This window comes from Anomaloglossus baeobatrachus, chromosome 2 (genome assembly GCF_048569485.1).
Source record: "Anomaloglossus baeobatrachus isolate aAnoBae1 chromosome 2, aAnoBae1.hap1, whole genome shotgun sequence".
NCBI lineage: Eukaryota > Metazoa > Chordata > Amphibia > Anura > Aromobatidae > Anomaloglossus > Anomaloglossus baeobatrachus.
In genome coordinates this window covers 787,027,535-787,041,536 of record NC_134354.1, presented here as the reverse complement: position 1 = coordinate 787,041,536, position 14,002 = coordinate 787,027,535, and the positions used below count along the sequence as shown (strand labels likewise).

Sequence of the window (14,002 nt, the reverse complement as noted above, 5' to 3'; positions counted from 1 at the left end):
TAGCTCCCAGCCTCTCCTGTGATGGATATACTGTAGCCCCCAGCCTCTCCTGGGATGGATATACTGTAGCCCCCAGCCTCTCCTGGGATGGATATACTGTAGCCCCCAGCCTCTCCTGGGATGGATATACTGTAGCCCCCAGCCTCTCCTGGGATGGATATACTGTAGCCCTCAGCCCCTCCTGTGATGGATATACTGTAGCCCCCAGCCTCTCCTGGGATGTATATACAGCAGTGTCAGTGTGCACTGTGCGTGGCCATGTCTGTTTAGTGACGGCCATCACGCAGCTCGTCCTGCACAGCCACATGCCCGGTAGTTGCTGGACGGAGACCAGTGGGAGAGAGGGGAGTGAGGCTGTTGCCCGCTTCCCCATTTTTAATATTGTCTGTGCGTGTATGATGTGTAACTGTGTGTCAGTGCATGTGACTGTGTATATTTGTTTGTTTCTATGTATTTTCTTTATCGTTCCTTATGGGAGACCCAAACCATGGGTGTATAGCTTCTGCCTCCGGAGGACACACAAAGAACTACACTCAAACGTGTAGCTCCTCCCTCCCAGCCTATACACCCCCTGGTAGCCAGTCCTAGCCAGTTTTTGCTTTGTGTGTCAGGAGGATCACACACACACATGCATCCTCTTTTGATTTTTCATTTTTTCTAAAGATTTGGAAGAAAAGCGGGTCCACTGGACTCCCGGCATGTCCCTTCTCACCCCCCTGGCGGCGGTGCTGTTAAGGTTGACTTCAGGGCAGGAGCCCTTCATGCCGTGCTCCTTCACCATCCCTTAGTGGCTCTGGCTTGAAGTTAGAGCCAACACGGTTCTCACTGCCTTGCAGGAGACCGGCCTCCATCCGCAGCCCTTGTGCAGGACCCTGCTGGAAGGAGCACTGGACCCCCACCCCACCAGGGACTGGGCCCTGCGTCTCAAAGCTAAGTATAGAGACGTTATTCAGAGGGTCCTTCTGCAATGTGGGGCACTTTTATTGGGGGGACAGTGATTTACTTTGATAATGCTATAATAGCGACCTGATAAGTCACAACCTTTGGTTGTGCACTTTTATACACTCTCAGGGCATTCTGAAGGAGTTAATTCTTTATTATAGAACCCCCTCCTCAGCAGCATATCTCACACTAGGAGTAAGGCTCCAAGGCTGTACACTACATGCTCTGCATGTAAGCTCATATTGCCTGAACCGGCACAGACCACACACTGTAATGGTCTCATGTGGTGGTGCCTCAGCCTGGAGTCTCCCCAGGCTGAACCCCTGTCTTGGGTAGCATCTTTTTCCAATGCTATTTCCCAGTCCTTTGCAGACTCCATTGGACAGTTGTCTCGGACGCTGCTAAGCATGCATCAGCCCCCTTCTCAGGGTGCCTCTGATGCTCCAGCTCGCTCTGCAGAGCTCAGTCTGTTTCATCTAATCCCTGACCCCGTCCTCCTAAACGGATACGCAGGGACTCCTCTCCTTCCTCATCCCACGGCTCTGCCTCACGGGCCGAGTCACAAGGCGAGGAGGATACCCTTACTGTGGGCTCAGACACTTCGTCTCTGTACCCCATTGATACCGATGGTGATGCAGATGTTAGCGATTTGATGCGTCCATTAACTCCGTTCTGGACCTTAACCCTCCAGTGTCAGAAGAACAGGCCTCTTGGGTAGGAAAACATCAGTTTATCTCACCTAAGAGAGCAGGCCACTGTGACTAAACCCAGGGCCTGTCCTGACAAACGCTTTCTTAAGCGTACTTCTGACCTACTGGGGGCTCGGACGCTCTCCATGTACCCTATTGATCTGTCCGAAAGTGACGCAGATGCTAATGATTTGATTGCGTCCATTATATTTATACTGGACCTCAATCCGTCTGTATCAGGGGAGCACCCCTCTTTGGCAGAAAAGCATCAGTATACCTTGCCTAAGAGAACAAGGAGTGTGTTCCTTATCCACTCCAGCATTCAGGTCACTGTGACCAAGCCCAGAGCCTGTCCTGACAGACGCTTCCCAGAGCGTGGTTCTGATGACTGTTTCCCCCTTCCACCAATGGTGGTCAAGGAGTGGGCTCATTCACCAAGGGTGGACCCTCCGGGGTCTAGATTTTCAGCCCGGACAGTTGTCGGCTCCTCTCTGAGGATCCCACTGTCCGCCAGGTTGTCCTTCTGGCCAAATCTATATATGAGGCGGCAGGGGCCCCGTTCTCCCCATCTTTGCAGCAGTGCGAGCTCTCAAGCCATCTCTGCTTCTTGGGAGGAGATGCATTCCCTCACCAGGGCCTTTTTGCCCGAATTGGTTGCCTTAACTTCCAGGCTTCAGTCTTTTCATCTATAGCTGGAGACTGTCACCGCACTGCGGTGGCCTCGGCCACTTCCCTCGCTATCCGCAGGTTCCTGTGGCTTCGAGAGTGGAAGGCAGATGCTTTTTAAAAGGTTTCCTTGCTGCACTCCCTTTTGCTGGGACCAGTCTATTCGGTGAACAACTGGATGAAATTATTAAGGAAGCTTTTGGCAGGAAGAGTACTTCCATGCCACAACCCAGGAAACCTTCCAGGGCAGGAACCAGTCGAGGTTTCGTTCCTTTCGTTTCCTCTAACTGGTCGTCCTCTAAGCCCTCGGCCTCGTCCACTATCTCAGCCAAGGTCCGTAATCCAACTGGCGCATGAAGCCGTGTCCTAAGTCGGCAGGAGCTGCTGCCACCAGGGCAGCCTCCTCTTGATTATCTGGCCACGACAGTAACGTCCTTGGTCGGTGGCAGGCTCTCCCTCTTGGGCGACGTGTGGTTGCAACACGTCTTCGATCAGTGGGTGTGGATTTCCCTCTCCCACGGCTACAAAACAGATTTTTTCTGACAACTCCCCCCTGCTCCAAGGCAGCCGCCTTCTCACAGGCCGTGGCATTCTTGCAGGCCAATGGAGTAATTGTACCAGTTCCCGACTGGGAACGGTTCTGAGATTTCTACTCAAATCTCTTCCTAGTCCCCGAAAAGGACGGTGCTTCCGACCTGGATCTCAAGCTTCTCAACAAGCATGTTCAGGTGCGGCAATTTTGCAGAAATCTCTGCGATCAGTCAATGACCCAAGGAGATTTCTTAGCATCCATCGACATCAGAGATGTATCTCTGCATGTGCCATTCGCAGTTTCCCACCAGCGTTGGCTACGTTTTGTAATCGGAGAGGAACATTTCCAATCGTGGCTCTCCCCTTGGGCTAGCCACGGCCCTTTGTGTATTCACCAATTGCGGTGCTGCTCCTCCAGGGGTTGGTAGTGATTCCTTCCTGGACGCCCTTCTAGTCAGGGCTTCATCCAGTGCAGACTGTCAGCGGAGTGTCTCGCTCACTCTCGCCACGCTTGCAAGTCCACTCTGATCCCGACCCAGGAACTTGCGTACCTAGGGATGCAATTCGAGACTCTGCTGGCGCTTGTGAAGCTGCCCTTAGTCATACAACAGTCTCTTCATCTGGCGGTTCGCTCTCTGCTGAGGCTCCGCCGTCATTCCATCAGGCACCTCATGCAGGTGCTGGGTCAGATGATGGCGTCAATAGAAGCGGTTCCCCTTGCCAGTTCCATCTGCGTCCCCTGCAGCTGGACATTTTCCGCTGTTGGGGCAAGGGACTTCTTCCTTGCACAGACTGGTGGCTCTGTCGCCACAGACCAGGAGCTCTCCTTAAGTGGTGGCTTCGGCCCCTCTCTCTGTACCAGGGACGCTCCTTTCTGGCCCCGTCCTGGGTGATTCCGACCACGGGCCAGTCTATCCGGCTGGGGAGCAGTTTCTCCACCAGCCTACGGCCACACCACCCTGAACACGCCTGATCTCGTCTGATCTCAGAAGCTAAGCAGGGTCGGGCCTGGTTAGTACTATGTGCTAGAAATCAGGGCTGTAGTCCTTGGACTTGCAGCCGCCTAGCAATTTTGGAAGTTCAACATATCCTTCAGTGGACGGAGGACTCCGAGTCCACCATATCCGCAGTCCACATCCCAGGCGCAGAAAACTGGGAGGCACATTATCCCAGCCGTCTAACCGTGGGCAGCGGCGGGTGAGCCCTGCATCCGGCAGTGTTCCGGTCAATTTAGCAGGCGGGGCACTCCGGAAGTGGATCTATGGCATCCCGGCACAACAACAAGGTCCCGGTTTACGTGGCGCGCTCCCACGATCCTCAGGCCTTGGCATGCGCTGGTTCCAGATTGGTCCCAGTTCCGTCTGGCCTACGTGTTTCCCCCTCTAGCTCTCTTGCCCAGAGTCCTGCGCAAGATCAAAATGGAGGGCCGTCGGGTCGTACTTATCGCCCCAGGCCCAGGCGAGCTTGGTTTCCAGACCTGCTCCGTCTGTTCGTAGAGGTGCTGTGGCATCTCCCGGACCGGCCAGACGTTCTCTCAGAGGGTCCGTTTTCCACAACAACTCTGCGGCTCTCAGATTGACGGCGTGGCTCTTGAGCCCTGAATCCTTACGGCTTCAGGCATTCCTTCCGAGGTCATCTTCACTATGACTCAGGCTCGGAAGTCTTCCTCGGCCAGGATTTACCTCAGGACTTGGAGATTTTTCCTGTCCTGGTGTCGTTCTTCCGGCCATGCTCCTTGGCCATTTTTTCCTTGCCGACCATCCTGTCCTTTCTACAGTCCGGCCTGCAGCTAGGTCTGTCCCTCATTCCCTCAAGGGACAGGTCTCGGCTCGGTCAGCACTGTTCCAGCGGCATATCGCCCGACTGGCCCAGGTGCGCTCCTTCATGCAGGGCGCATCTTACATCATTCCGCCTTACCGGCGGTCTCTGGATCCCTGAGACCTTACTCGGGTCCTCATGGCCTTACAGAAACCCCCCTTTGAGTCTCTTAGGGAGGTTTCGTTGTTTAGTCTTTCACAGAAAGTGGTCTTTCTGGTGGCCATAATTTATCTCAAGAGAGTCTTTTATTTGACTGTGCTCTCTTCGGAGTCACCCTTTTTGGTTTTTTTCGCCAAGACAAGGTGGTTCTCCGCCTTCTCCCTAAGGTGGTGTCCCCTTTCCACCTTAACCAGGACATTTCATTGTCTTCCCTTTGTTCGGCCCCTGTGCATCGCTTTGAGAAAGCGTTGCATGCTTTAGATTTGGTGCGGACGCTCCGGATCTATGTGTCACGCACCGCTGTTTCTTAGGCGGTGCACCTCTCTTGTGTGCTGACCATACGTCAGCGCAAGGGTCTCTCGGCTTCTCAACCAACCCTAGCTCATTGAATAGGTCGGCCTTATCCGATGCCTACCAATGTTCTCAGATGCCTCCCCCGCTGGGGATTAAGGCGCACTCGACCAGAGCCGTTGGTGCCTCTTGGGCTACGGCTCAGCAGGTCTGTCAGGCTGCCACGTGGTCTAGTCTGCACTTTTTTTCGAAGCACTACCAAGTGCATGCTCATGCTTCGGCAGATGCGAGCTTGGGCGGACGCATCCTTCGGACGGCTGTCGCCCATTTGTGAAGTTAGGTTTCGCCTACTTCTCAGTGTCTGTTTATTTCCCACCCATGGACTGCTTTGAGACGTCCCATGGTTTGGGTCTCCCATAAGGAACGATAAAGAAAAAGAGAATTTTGTTTACTTACCGTAAATTCTTTTTCTTATAGTTCCGACATGGGAGACCCAGCACCCTCCCTGTTGCCTGTTGGCAGTTTTCTTGTTCCGTGTGTTTTCACCGGCTGTTGTTGTAGACAGAGTCTCCGGTTATTCCGGGTTTTACTCTATCTCTACTTGTGGGTGGATGTCCTCCTTCAGCTTTTGCACTAAACTGGCTAGGACTGGCTACCAGGGGGTGTATAGGCTGGGAGGGAGGAGCTACACGTTTGAGTGTAGTTCTTTGTGTGTCCTCCAGAGGCAGAAGCTATACACCCATGGTTTGGGTCTCCCATGTCGGAACTATAAGAAAAAGAATTTAGGGTAAGTAAACAAAATTCTCTTTTTTGTGAATTTGTCTACAAATGTGTATTTGTGTGACTGTATGTGTATGTGCGTGTGCCTGGGGCCCACTGACACTTTTGCCCAGGACTCGCAAAATCCTGGAGCCGGCCCTGACCATAGAGCGGATATTGATGACCTGTAAAAGAATTGGTCAATGTCAATTCCTGAACGAGCTCTTTGGAATTGTTGCAATGCATTATAAGGATTTTCCATGCACCCAATGGGCTCATTATTTATTGGTCTTTTTCTTTCTGTCTCTTTTTCCGCCATGTATCCCTCCAGCGGCGCTGCACGCCTACTCCAAGCAGGTCGGTGAGCTGCCGCACCGCCTCATCATCTACAGAGACGGCGTGGGCGACGGGCAGCTGAAGACCCTGGTGAACTACGAGATCCCACAGTTCATAGACTGCATCAAGTCTGCCCGGGAGAACTACAAGTATGGAGGCCACTCACACCCTTAAAGGGGCTATACAATCCTGTCAACTCTAACCCCCTTAACAATCGTCAATACACCTACCTCTAAACGGTGGTCGTTCAGGGGCCTTATCCACTCATCGTGGTTTTAAAACGCCGATCGGGAATAAGCGAAGAACGTCTCTGCCCCCATCGTCCGAAAATCCCACAGGTGACACCTGAGGAGATTGTGCTCCTTTTAATTGCAGTATAACATAATGTTCTCTGTTTTCAGCCCCAGACTAACCGTGGTGGTGGTGAAGAAAAGAATAAATGCCAGATTCTTTGCCGAAATGGGCGGCCGGCTCCAGAACCCACCGCCGGGAACAATAGTTGATACTGAAGTCACCAGACCCGAATGGTTCGTACCAATGTGCCCAGTATATGTATGGCGGTAGGGCTGGTAATGTTTGATGTGATTCCCAGGAGACCTCCACCCTGACTGCAGAACCTGCGGCAGTAGGATGAGCCGCAATACCAGACACTACCACAGACAGAAAGTGGCACTGTCTTCTAATTTCAGTCAACCCCTTTAACACAGATTAAGGAAATGTAGACTCTAGGAGGCTAAAACCCAGTGTGCTCAGTGTCTTATCTGCTTCTGCGCAGGTATGACTTCTTCATCATCAGCCAGTCTGTGAGACAAGGTACCGTCTCCCCGACACATTACAACGTGGTGTACGACACCGGAGGCCTGAAGCCCGACCACATGCAGCGCCTGACCTACAAGCTGTGCCACCAGTACTATAACTGGCCTGTATGTGCTTACTGGGGGGCTACTGGAGGAGGGTCTTTGGGTGTCCTGTCTGTTCAGTGTTGTTTGTTTTTTTTTTTTCTCTATTAGGGTGTCATCAGAGTTCCAGCGCCGTGTCAGTACGCCCACAAGCTGGCCTTCCTGGTCGGGCAAAGCATCCACAGAGAGCCGCACAATTCCCTGTCCGGACTCCTCTACTACCTGTAGAACGTGTGCGGGCCGAGGACTGCTCACCTGTCTGTTTGGTTTGATATGACTTTATTGGCAAAGTTGGAAAAGCCATAAGTGGCGGCCACAAAGCTGGAGCCGTCGTATTTAGTTATTTATGTTCGCATCAGTTAATAAAATACAAGCATTGATGACTGGTTTATGTGGACAATGTTTAATAAAATAGATACTTTCTGACTCTTCTACCATCCGGTGTCTTAGACCACAGATTTTTCTGTTAATTTTGCAGGGGAGCGGGTTGTGCCAAGAAAACCTTCCCTCCCTCGCTTCACAGAAAGGGATTGTGCCGCCCCAGCAGTGGATCGAACCGCTCAGATCCGGAATAGTGTCTGTTCATGGCTCGAGGGTCTCCGGACCCGGGGGCTTAGGGGCCACACTCTAAAGTAAAAGGGGATATTTACAGGGGAGTGAAAGTTCGTGACGCCACCCGTGGTGTGTGGTAATTGGGAGTACTGCCGCTGCTGTTGGGAGTACCCGGGGTGATGGAGTGGGGCAGCAAGGTGTCGTTACCCTCCACGGCTAGGGGTAGGCTCCGTGACTCTGGATGATGCTATTGGGTGCCGTGAAGGGGCAATCACTCAGGTACTCACTCAGCCAATAAGCAGACGTGACAACCGGGTATACAAAGTCTCTAGGTGCCGCTGCCTCTCAAAGGGGAGCTCGTCCGGGTCCCGTCCCCTGCAGTGCTGCCTGCTGATCCGTGACTTGCCTCCTGGCACAACGTTTAAATTCACCGTGGTGGCCTGGTAGTCAGGAACTTGCCAGGCCCCGCTCCCCACTGTGGCGAAGTGTGGGAGCCTGCTCTCAGCGCTCACGCTTGGGATTTTAGTGGGCTGCTTGTATGGAAGGCCCTATCCCCCTTGTTGCGCTAGTGCCCTGATGCTGGAGCTAGTGGGAACCGACCATAGAGGCTCCGTTCTCCGCAGGTTAATTGCCGGGTTGCCTGAAGCTTCTCCCCGACCTAGGGTCCGTATACCCCGCCGTGCTTTCGGTCCCGGACCGGTGATAGGACCAGGCTGCTGACCGTTCTCTTTGACAGGTCCAGGCACCTAGCCTCAATCCCCCGCAATCGGGGGTCCAACTCCTCTAGGTCCAGACCACCGTCTGCAACCTAGTCAGCTTCTCCTGGGAGCCACTACTCCCAGCCTCCTCCACTCTACTTCTCCACTTCACTCGCACTACTCTTCACTCCTCACCTCCCCTTCCTGACCCCTAGGTGGGTGACCCTATTCCGCTTAAGCCGCCCACTGGTATGTCTGGTGGGTGCGCTGTTGGAGGCAACACCGCAAGATGGGGACCCAGAACCATGAGGGATGTGAATACTGCACTAAAGGAGAGAGAGCGTGCAGTACCCTGTGATGACCTGATAGTCCAGGGGCATCACAGGATCATCCATCTATAATGTTCGGAAGAGGCAGGATGCTCCAGAAAAACCTTTCCCCACACTTACTCCTCCTCCACCAGGGGCACCGCCTGTGCTTCAAACTGCTCACATTCTCCTCTGGTCTTTTCATCAGAACGATTCCTCACTTTCTCCACTGGTATTTTCATTAGGATGGCCATTTTTGTTTTGCAGCCAGCGCTGGCCCTTCTTTTTTTTTTTCTATCTGACCACCTGACCACCTCTGTGGCGATGCAGGCTGTGAGCTCCCCGGCTGGCGACCTCCATGAGCCCGCCGGCCGCCTTCTGTGCGCATGCTGTCCTGCGCGGCCGGAAGTGTTGCCAGGGGGTGGAACTTCCTAGTCACGAGCTGACGGCACTTCCGGGCGGGACAGGGGACAACGTGCTGGACACACGAACGCTTGCGGCGGCCTGTCCTGGACCTGGTGCGGGAGGCAGGAAACTATTTCGGACACTGGAGGGCAAGCTTTTTACATAAAAGGCTGCTCTGAAGACCTCTGAACCACGGTAAGGTGACTGTGCTGCCATGTCTTCCCCTGCATCTGCAGAGCCCAGTTATCCCCCTAAGTTTGGGTGAGGTGGGTCCCTTATGCTTGATTTGCAGGCTGTTACTGATGGCTCCCTTGTCCTATGTTTTGTAGGGAGACAAGGCTGCTCCTAAGAAGTCTGGAAAATCCAACAAATGCCCAGTTTGTACAAACAAGCTCCCTATGGTCTGGGATAAAAAGCACTGCCAGAGTTGCACAGATCGGATTGTTAGGGCTGAACAGCCTTCCCTAGTGGATGAGTTGAGGTCCATGGTGAAGCAGGAGATTCAAGCCTCACTAGCCTCCCTCCCTTCATCTGTCCTTCCTCCCCTAAAAAGAGGAAGCTGCAAAAAGCCCCATCAGACTGAGCAGGATCTGGATTCAGATTTTGATGAGGCTTTACCCTCTGGGCGGGCTGTAGGGTGATCATTCCTGTTCTCCTCTGAAGATTTGGGAGATCTCGTTGGGGCAGTTCGGAGCACTATGGGTTTAGAAGAGGAGCAAGTCCTTCCTTCGGTCTAAGATGAAATGTTTGCGGGCCTGAAGTCGACATAACTAGTCTTCTTTCCAGTCCATGCCAACATCTTCAATCTTAATTCTCAGGAATGGGAATTTCCTGAAAAACTATTCCGGAGTGATCTCAGATGCAGATTTCCCCTAGAGGAAAATGAGATGCATTGGGACGTCCCAAGGGTGGATGTGCAGGTAGCACGTGTGACTAAGAAGACGGCGCTCCCCTTTGAGGATACTTCCCAACCTAGGGACCAGATGGACCACAAGATTGAAAGCTTTATGAAACTATCTTGGGAAGCGTTCTCTTCTACCATTCAGACAAATATTGCCTCCACTTGTGTCTCCAGGTCCCTGCTTAGATGGCTTGACCAGTTAGAATCGCATATTTCGCAAAGTATCCCTAGGGAGGATCTGCTAGATTCCCTTCCTTTACTCAGGAAGGCTTCCAGTTTTCTGGTGGATGCGTCTGCAGAATCAGTCCGCCTGGCGGCCAGGACTTCGGTGTTGTCCAATTCCGCCAGACAGGCGTTGTGGCTGAAAGTGTTAAGTTGGGGACTCAACTTCCAAAATGAAGCTCTGCGGTCTCCTCTTTAAAGGGGACTTGGTTGTTGGCCCAGCACTGGATGACATTTTGGATAAGGCGTCCGATCAGAAGACTCTTTCGAAGCAAAAACCCCACAGGAAACGGCACTTTGGTCCCTCTGTGCCTCAGGCCTCCCAGCCCAAGGGGAACGGGAAAGCGGGTCGGTGGAGCTATCCTAAGGGTAGAGGGAAAAATATCCTCATCCCTTCCCAGCAGCAGCATTAGCAGCATGACAAACAGTGACTCGATTCTGGTGGGGGGCGACTGCCAGTGGGTACTGAATGTCATATCAGAGGGTCTCCTAATAGAATCTAATAGAATCAGGCCTAATAGAATCAGGTCCACCGGGCCTCCAAGTCACTGCCCTGTCCTCACAGGGTGCCTAGGATTTCCTGTTCTCAAAGCTACAGGGGTTACTACATTTCAATGTCATTTCTCCAGTTCCAAGTCAGGAAGAGTGGGTAGGCCACTACTCCTGCCTCTTCTTAGTCAGAGAGCCATCTGGAGACGCTCGTATAATCAATCTGAAACGCTCAACCGTCAGGTTCGATACTGTCGTTTCAAGATGGAGTCGATAAAATAGGCAATTTCATTGATAGGGCTGCACCACCAGATGGCTACGATCGACTTGAAAGATGCCTACTTCCATGTGCCCATTCATCCTCACCACAGGAAGTACCTGAAATTTGCCATTCTATACAAGAGGGAAGTCCTTCACTTTCACTTCAATGTACTTCCCTTCGGCTCTCCTCTGTCCCAAGGGTTTTCTCAAAAATCATGGCAGAGGTTGTTGGCTTCCTAAAGGTTCAAGGCATCTGTCTGGTGCCTTATTTGGACGACTTCCTTCTCATTGCTTCCTCCGCTCAGACCCTCAGAAACCATGTGGAGAGGTCTCTGAGCATCCCTTCTGTCCTTAGGCTGGATCCCCAATCTCCAAAAGTCTCAGCTGGAACCCTCTTCCACACGACAGTTTCTCGGGGTTCTGTTAGACACTGACAAGCAGGCATCCTTTCGCCCAGAGGACCACAGGTTGACCTTTCTCTCCAAGATATCTGCTCTACATCAGCAAACATCTCCCACCCTTCGAGGGGCTATGTCTGTTCTGGGATCAATGACATCCTGCATTCCATCAGTCATGTGGGCACAAGCTCACTCTCGGTGTCTTCAGGATCATATTCTGTGACATTGGGACAGACTACCTGCTTCCCTGAACAAGAGTTCACCTGTCCGTGAGTGTCACCTCCTCTGTCCTCTGCATGTTGAATCCCAGCAACCTGCTTGTGGGGGTTGCATGGACCTTGACACCTCTTGTTACTCTAAAAACAGATGCTAGCCAGAGGGGGTGGGGGGGCTGTGGTTGCCAACACCCCATTTCAAGGTGTCTGGAGTCGCTACATCAGCTCCCGGTCCTCTAACTACCGGCAACTGAGGGCAGTCGAGGAGGCCCTCCTGGCAGATCAAGATCTCGTCAGGGTATCTCGTGTTTTAGTCTATTCCAACAATGTCACCATGGTGGCGCATCTCCACCGTCAGGGCAGTACAAGATGCGGCGCCCTCAAGTCCGTGTCCTCCCGGATTTTCCTCTGGGCAGAGAAGGTCCTGCTGTCCCTCTCCATGGTCCACCTAAAAGGGGCCTTGAATCTTCAAGCGGACTTCCTAAGTTGTCAAGATGCTCACCCAGCAGAGTGGAACCTAGACCAAGCAGTGTCCTGCTCACTGGTGGCGAGGTGGGGAACTCCGGAGATCGACCTGTTTGCGTCAAATGGCAGTCAAATGGTCACAACATTCTTCTCCCTGAATCCACGGGACGACGCGATGGGGTGGACACCTTCTGCCGCACCTGGTCCTTCCGTCTAGCCTAAGCTTTCCCGCTTATCCCTCTTCTGGAAAGAACCCTGTGAAAGATCAGGGAGGATGGAGTCCCAGCTATCCTAGTAACTCCTCTGTGGCCAAAGAGGAGTTGGTACAACTTGATCATGGCTCTCAAAGTTTCCTGAGTCCAGACCCGAGCTTACTATCCCAGGGTCTGCTATTCTACCCGGATCCTCAAAGGCTTAAGTTAGCTGCCTGGCTTCTGAGGCCCAGGTGCTAAGGGCCCGGGGCCATTCTGAAAAAGTTGTGGTTACTTTCCAAAAGAACCGTAAACCAGTTACTAACAGTATCTACAATAAAATCTGGATGAGATTCTCCTCCTGGTGTGGTTCTCGTAGTCCTGACCCACTCCAGCGTAACATATCGCAAATACTAGACTTCCTCCAGAATAAATTGGACTTGCGCCTTAAGCCCAGCACATTGAAGGTGCAGGTTCCGTCTTCGATACAGATCTGGCAAGTCACTGCTGGATCTGCCGATTTATGGTGTCAGCTAGTAGAATTTGTCCTTGACGGAGAGTCCTCACGCCTTCCTGGGACCTCAATGTGGTCCTGACTGGGCTTTCTTGGTCTCCTTTGAACCTCTGTCATCTTGTAGTATGCGGTCTCTCTCTCACAAGGCTGCATTTCTTGTTGCAATTACTTCAGCTCGGAGAGTCAGGGAGCTTCAAGCCTTATCCATCCGGAAACCATACTTGACCATCAGAGATGACAGATTGTTTTTCACCTGGACCCGTCATTCCTTTCCAAGGTTGTCTCTGATTTCCATCGCTCCCAATCCTTTGTTCTTCCTTCCTTCCTTCTGTCAGCATCCTCAGACTCCAAGGGAGGAAGTATTCCATTCTTGGGATGTTCGCAGGACGGTGTTACACTATCTAGACCTGACGGCGTCTTGACGTATTGATCACAACCTATTCATCCAACCCTACGGACGGAATGGGGCAAAAAGGTGGATAAAAGCACTATAGCCAACTGGATCTTAAAAGCCATTAAAGAAGCCAATCTCAACCAGCACATGTCACCACCGACTGGGTTTACTGCACATTCCATCAGGTCTTCCTCGGTCTCCTGGGCTGAATGGGCAGGGGCTTCTCCTGAGCAGATCTGCAAGGTGGCTACCTGGTCTTTACTACATACTTTCACGAAGCATTATCGCCTGGACCTGGATTCCAACCGGGATTTGGCTTTTGGCAGGGAAGTCCTGCAGGCTGTAGTCCCACCCTAGGTATTCATTTGTTGGTATTCCTCCTATGGTGTCGTGGAAGGTGACTAGAGAAATAAGAATTATTCTTGCCATTAATTCAGTTTCTAGGAACCTTCCACGACAGCACTTAATTCCCTCCCTATTCCTCGATATTCCTGGAATGTGTTAGCTGCTACTCATGTGTTATGGGTTCTTTGTAAGACACTGGCTAATGGGAGGGTCGTTTTAACTTCTCTTGTGCTTCCTGTCCCGATTAGGACGTGGAAAGGCAACCTCCTATGGTTTCATGGAAGGTTCCTAGAAACGGAATTAATGGTAGGAATAATTCCTATTTTTGTTTGTTTCAGGACACAATGCTATTTATGGTAGTGGTAAATTTAGGCCAATACAATTTTTGTTTTTATGAAAATTTTGAAAAATTCCACGAGTTTTGAACTTTGTTTGTTTTTCACACTCTTAAAACAGCAACAGCGCTAAACACTGAGCAGTGAGTGATCCCGCGTCGGCGCCGCCTCTATGACTGGAAACTGAACACTGCTGGAAGGAATAAAGTTAGTTTCTTC

General features: G+C 52.0%; 1 protein-coding gene and 1 pseudogene across 5 annotated transcripts in view; both read left to right on the top strand.

Annotated features, from left to right (window-relative positions):
* Positions 1-7,483, top strand: part of LOC142292332 (piwi-like protein 1) — a 177,474-nt gene extending 169,991 nt beyond the window's left edge. For all 5 annotated transcript variants that reach the window (XM_075337635.1, XM_075337636.1, XM_075337637.1 and 2 more), the window contains 4 exons: positions 6,187-6,340; positions 6,593-6,718; positions 6,967-7,114; positions 7,202-7,483. In XM_075337635.1, coding sequence (XP_075193750.1) covers positions 6,187-6,340; positions 6,593-6,718; positions 6,967-7,114; positions 7,202-7,318 — 545 coding nt within the window. In that variant the 3' untranslated portion in view covers positions 7,319-7,483. The remainder of the gene's footprint in view (positions 1-6,186; positions 6,341-6,592; positions 6,719-6,966; positions 7,115-7,201) is intronic.
* On the top strand, positions 3,770-3,875 carry LOC142292439 (5S ribosomal RNA; annotated as a pseudogene).
* Positions 7,484-14,002: the final 6,519 nt, after the last annotated feature.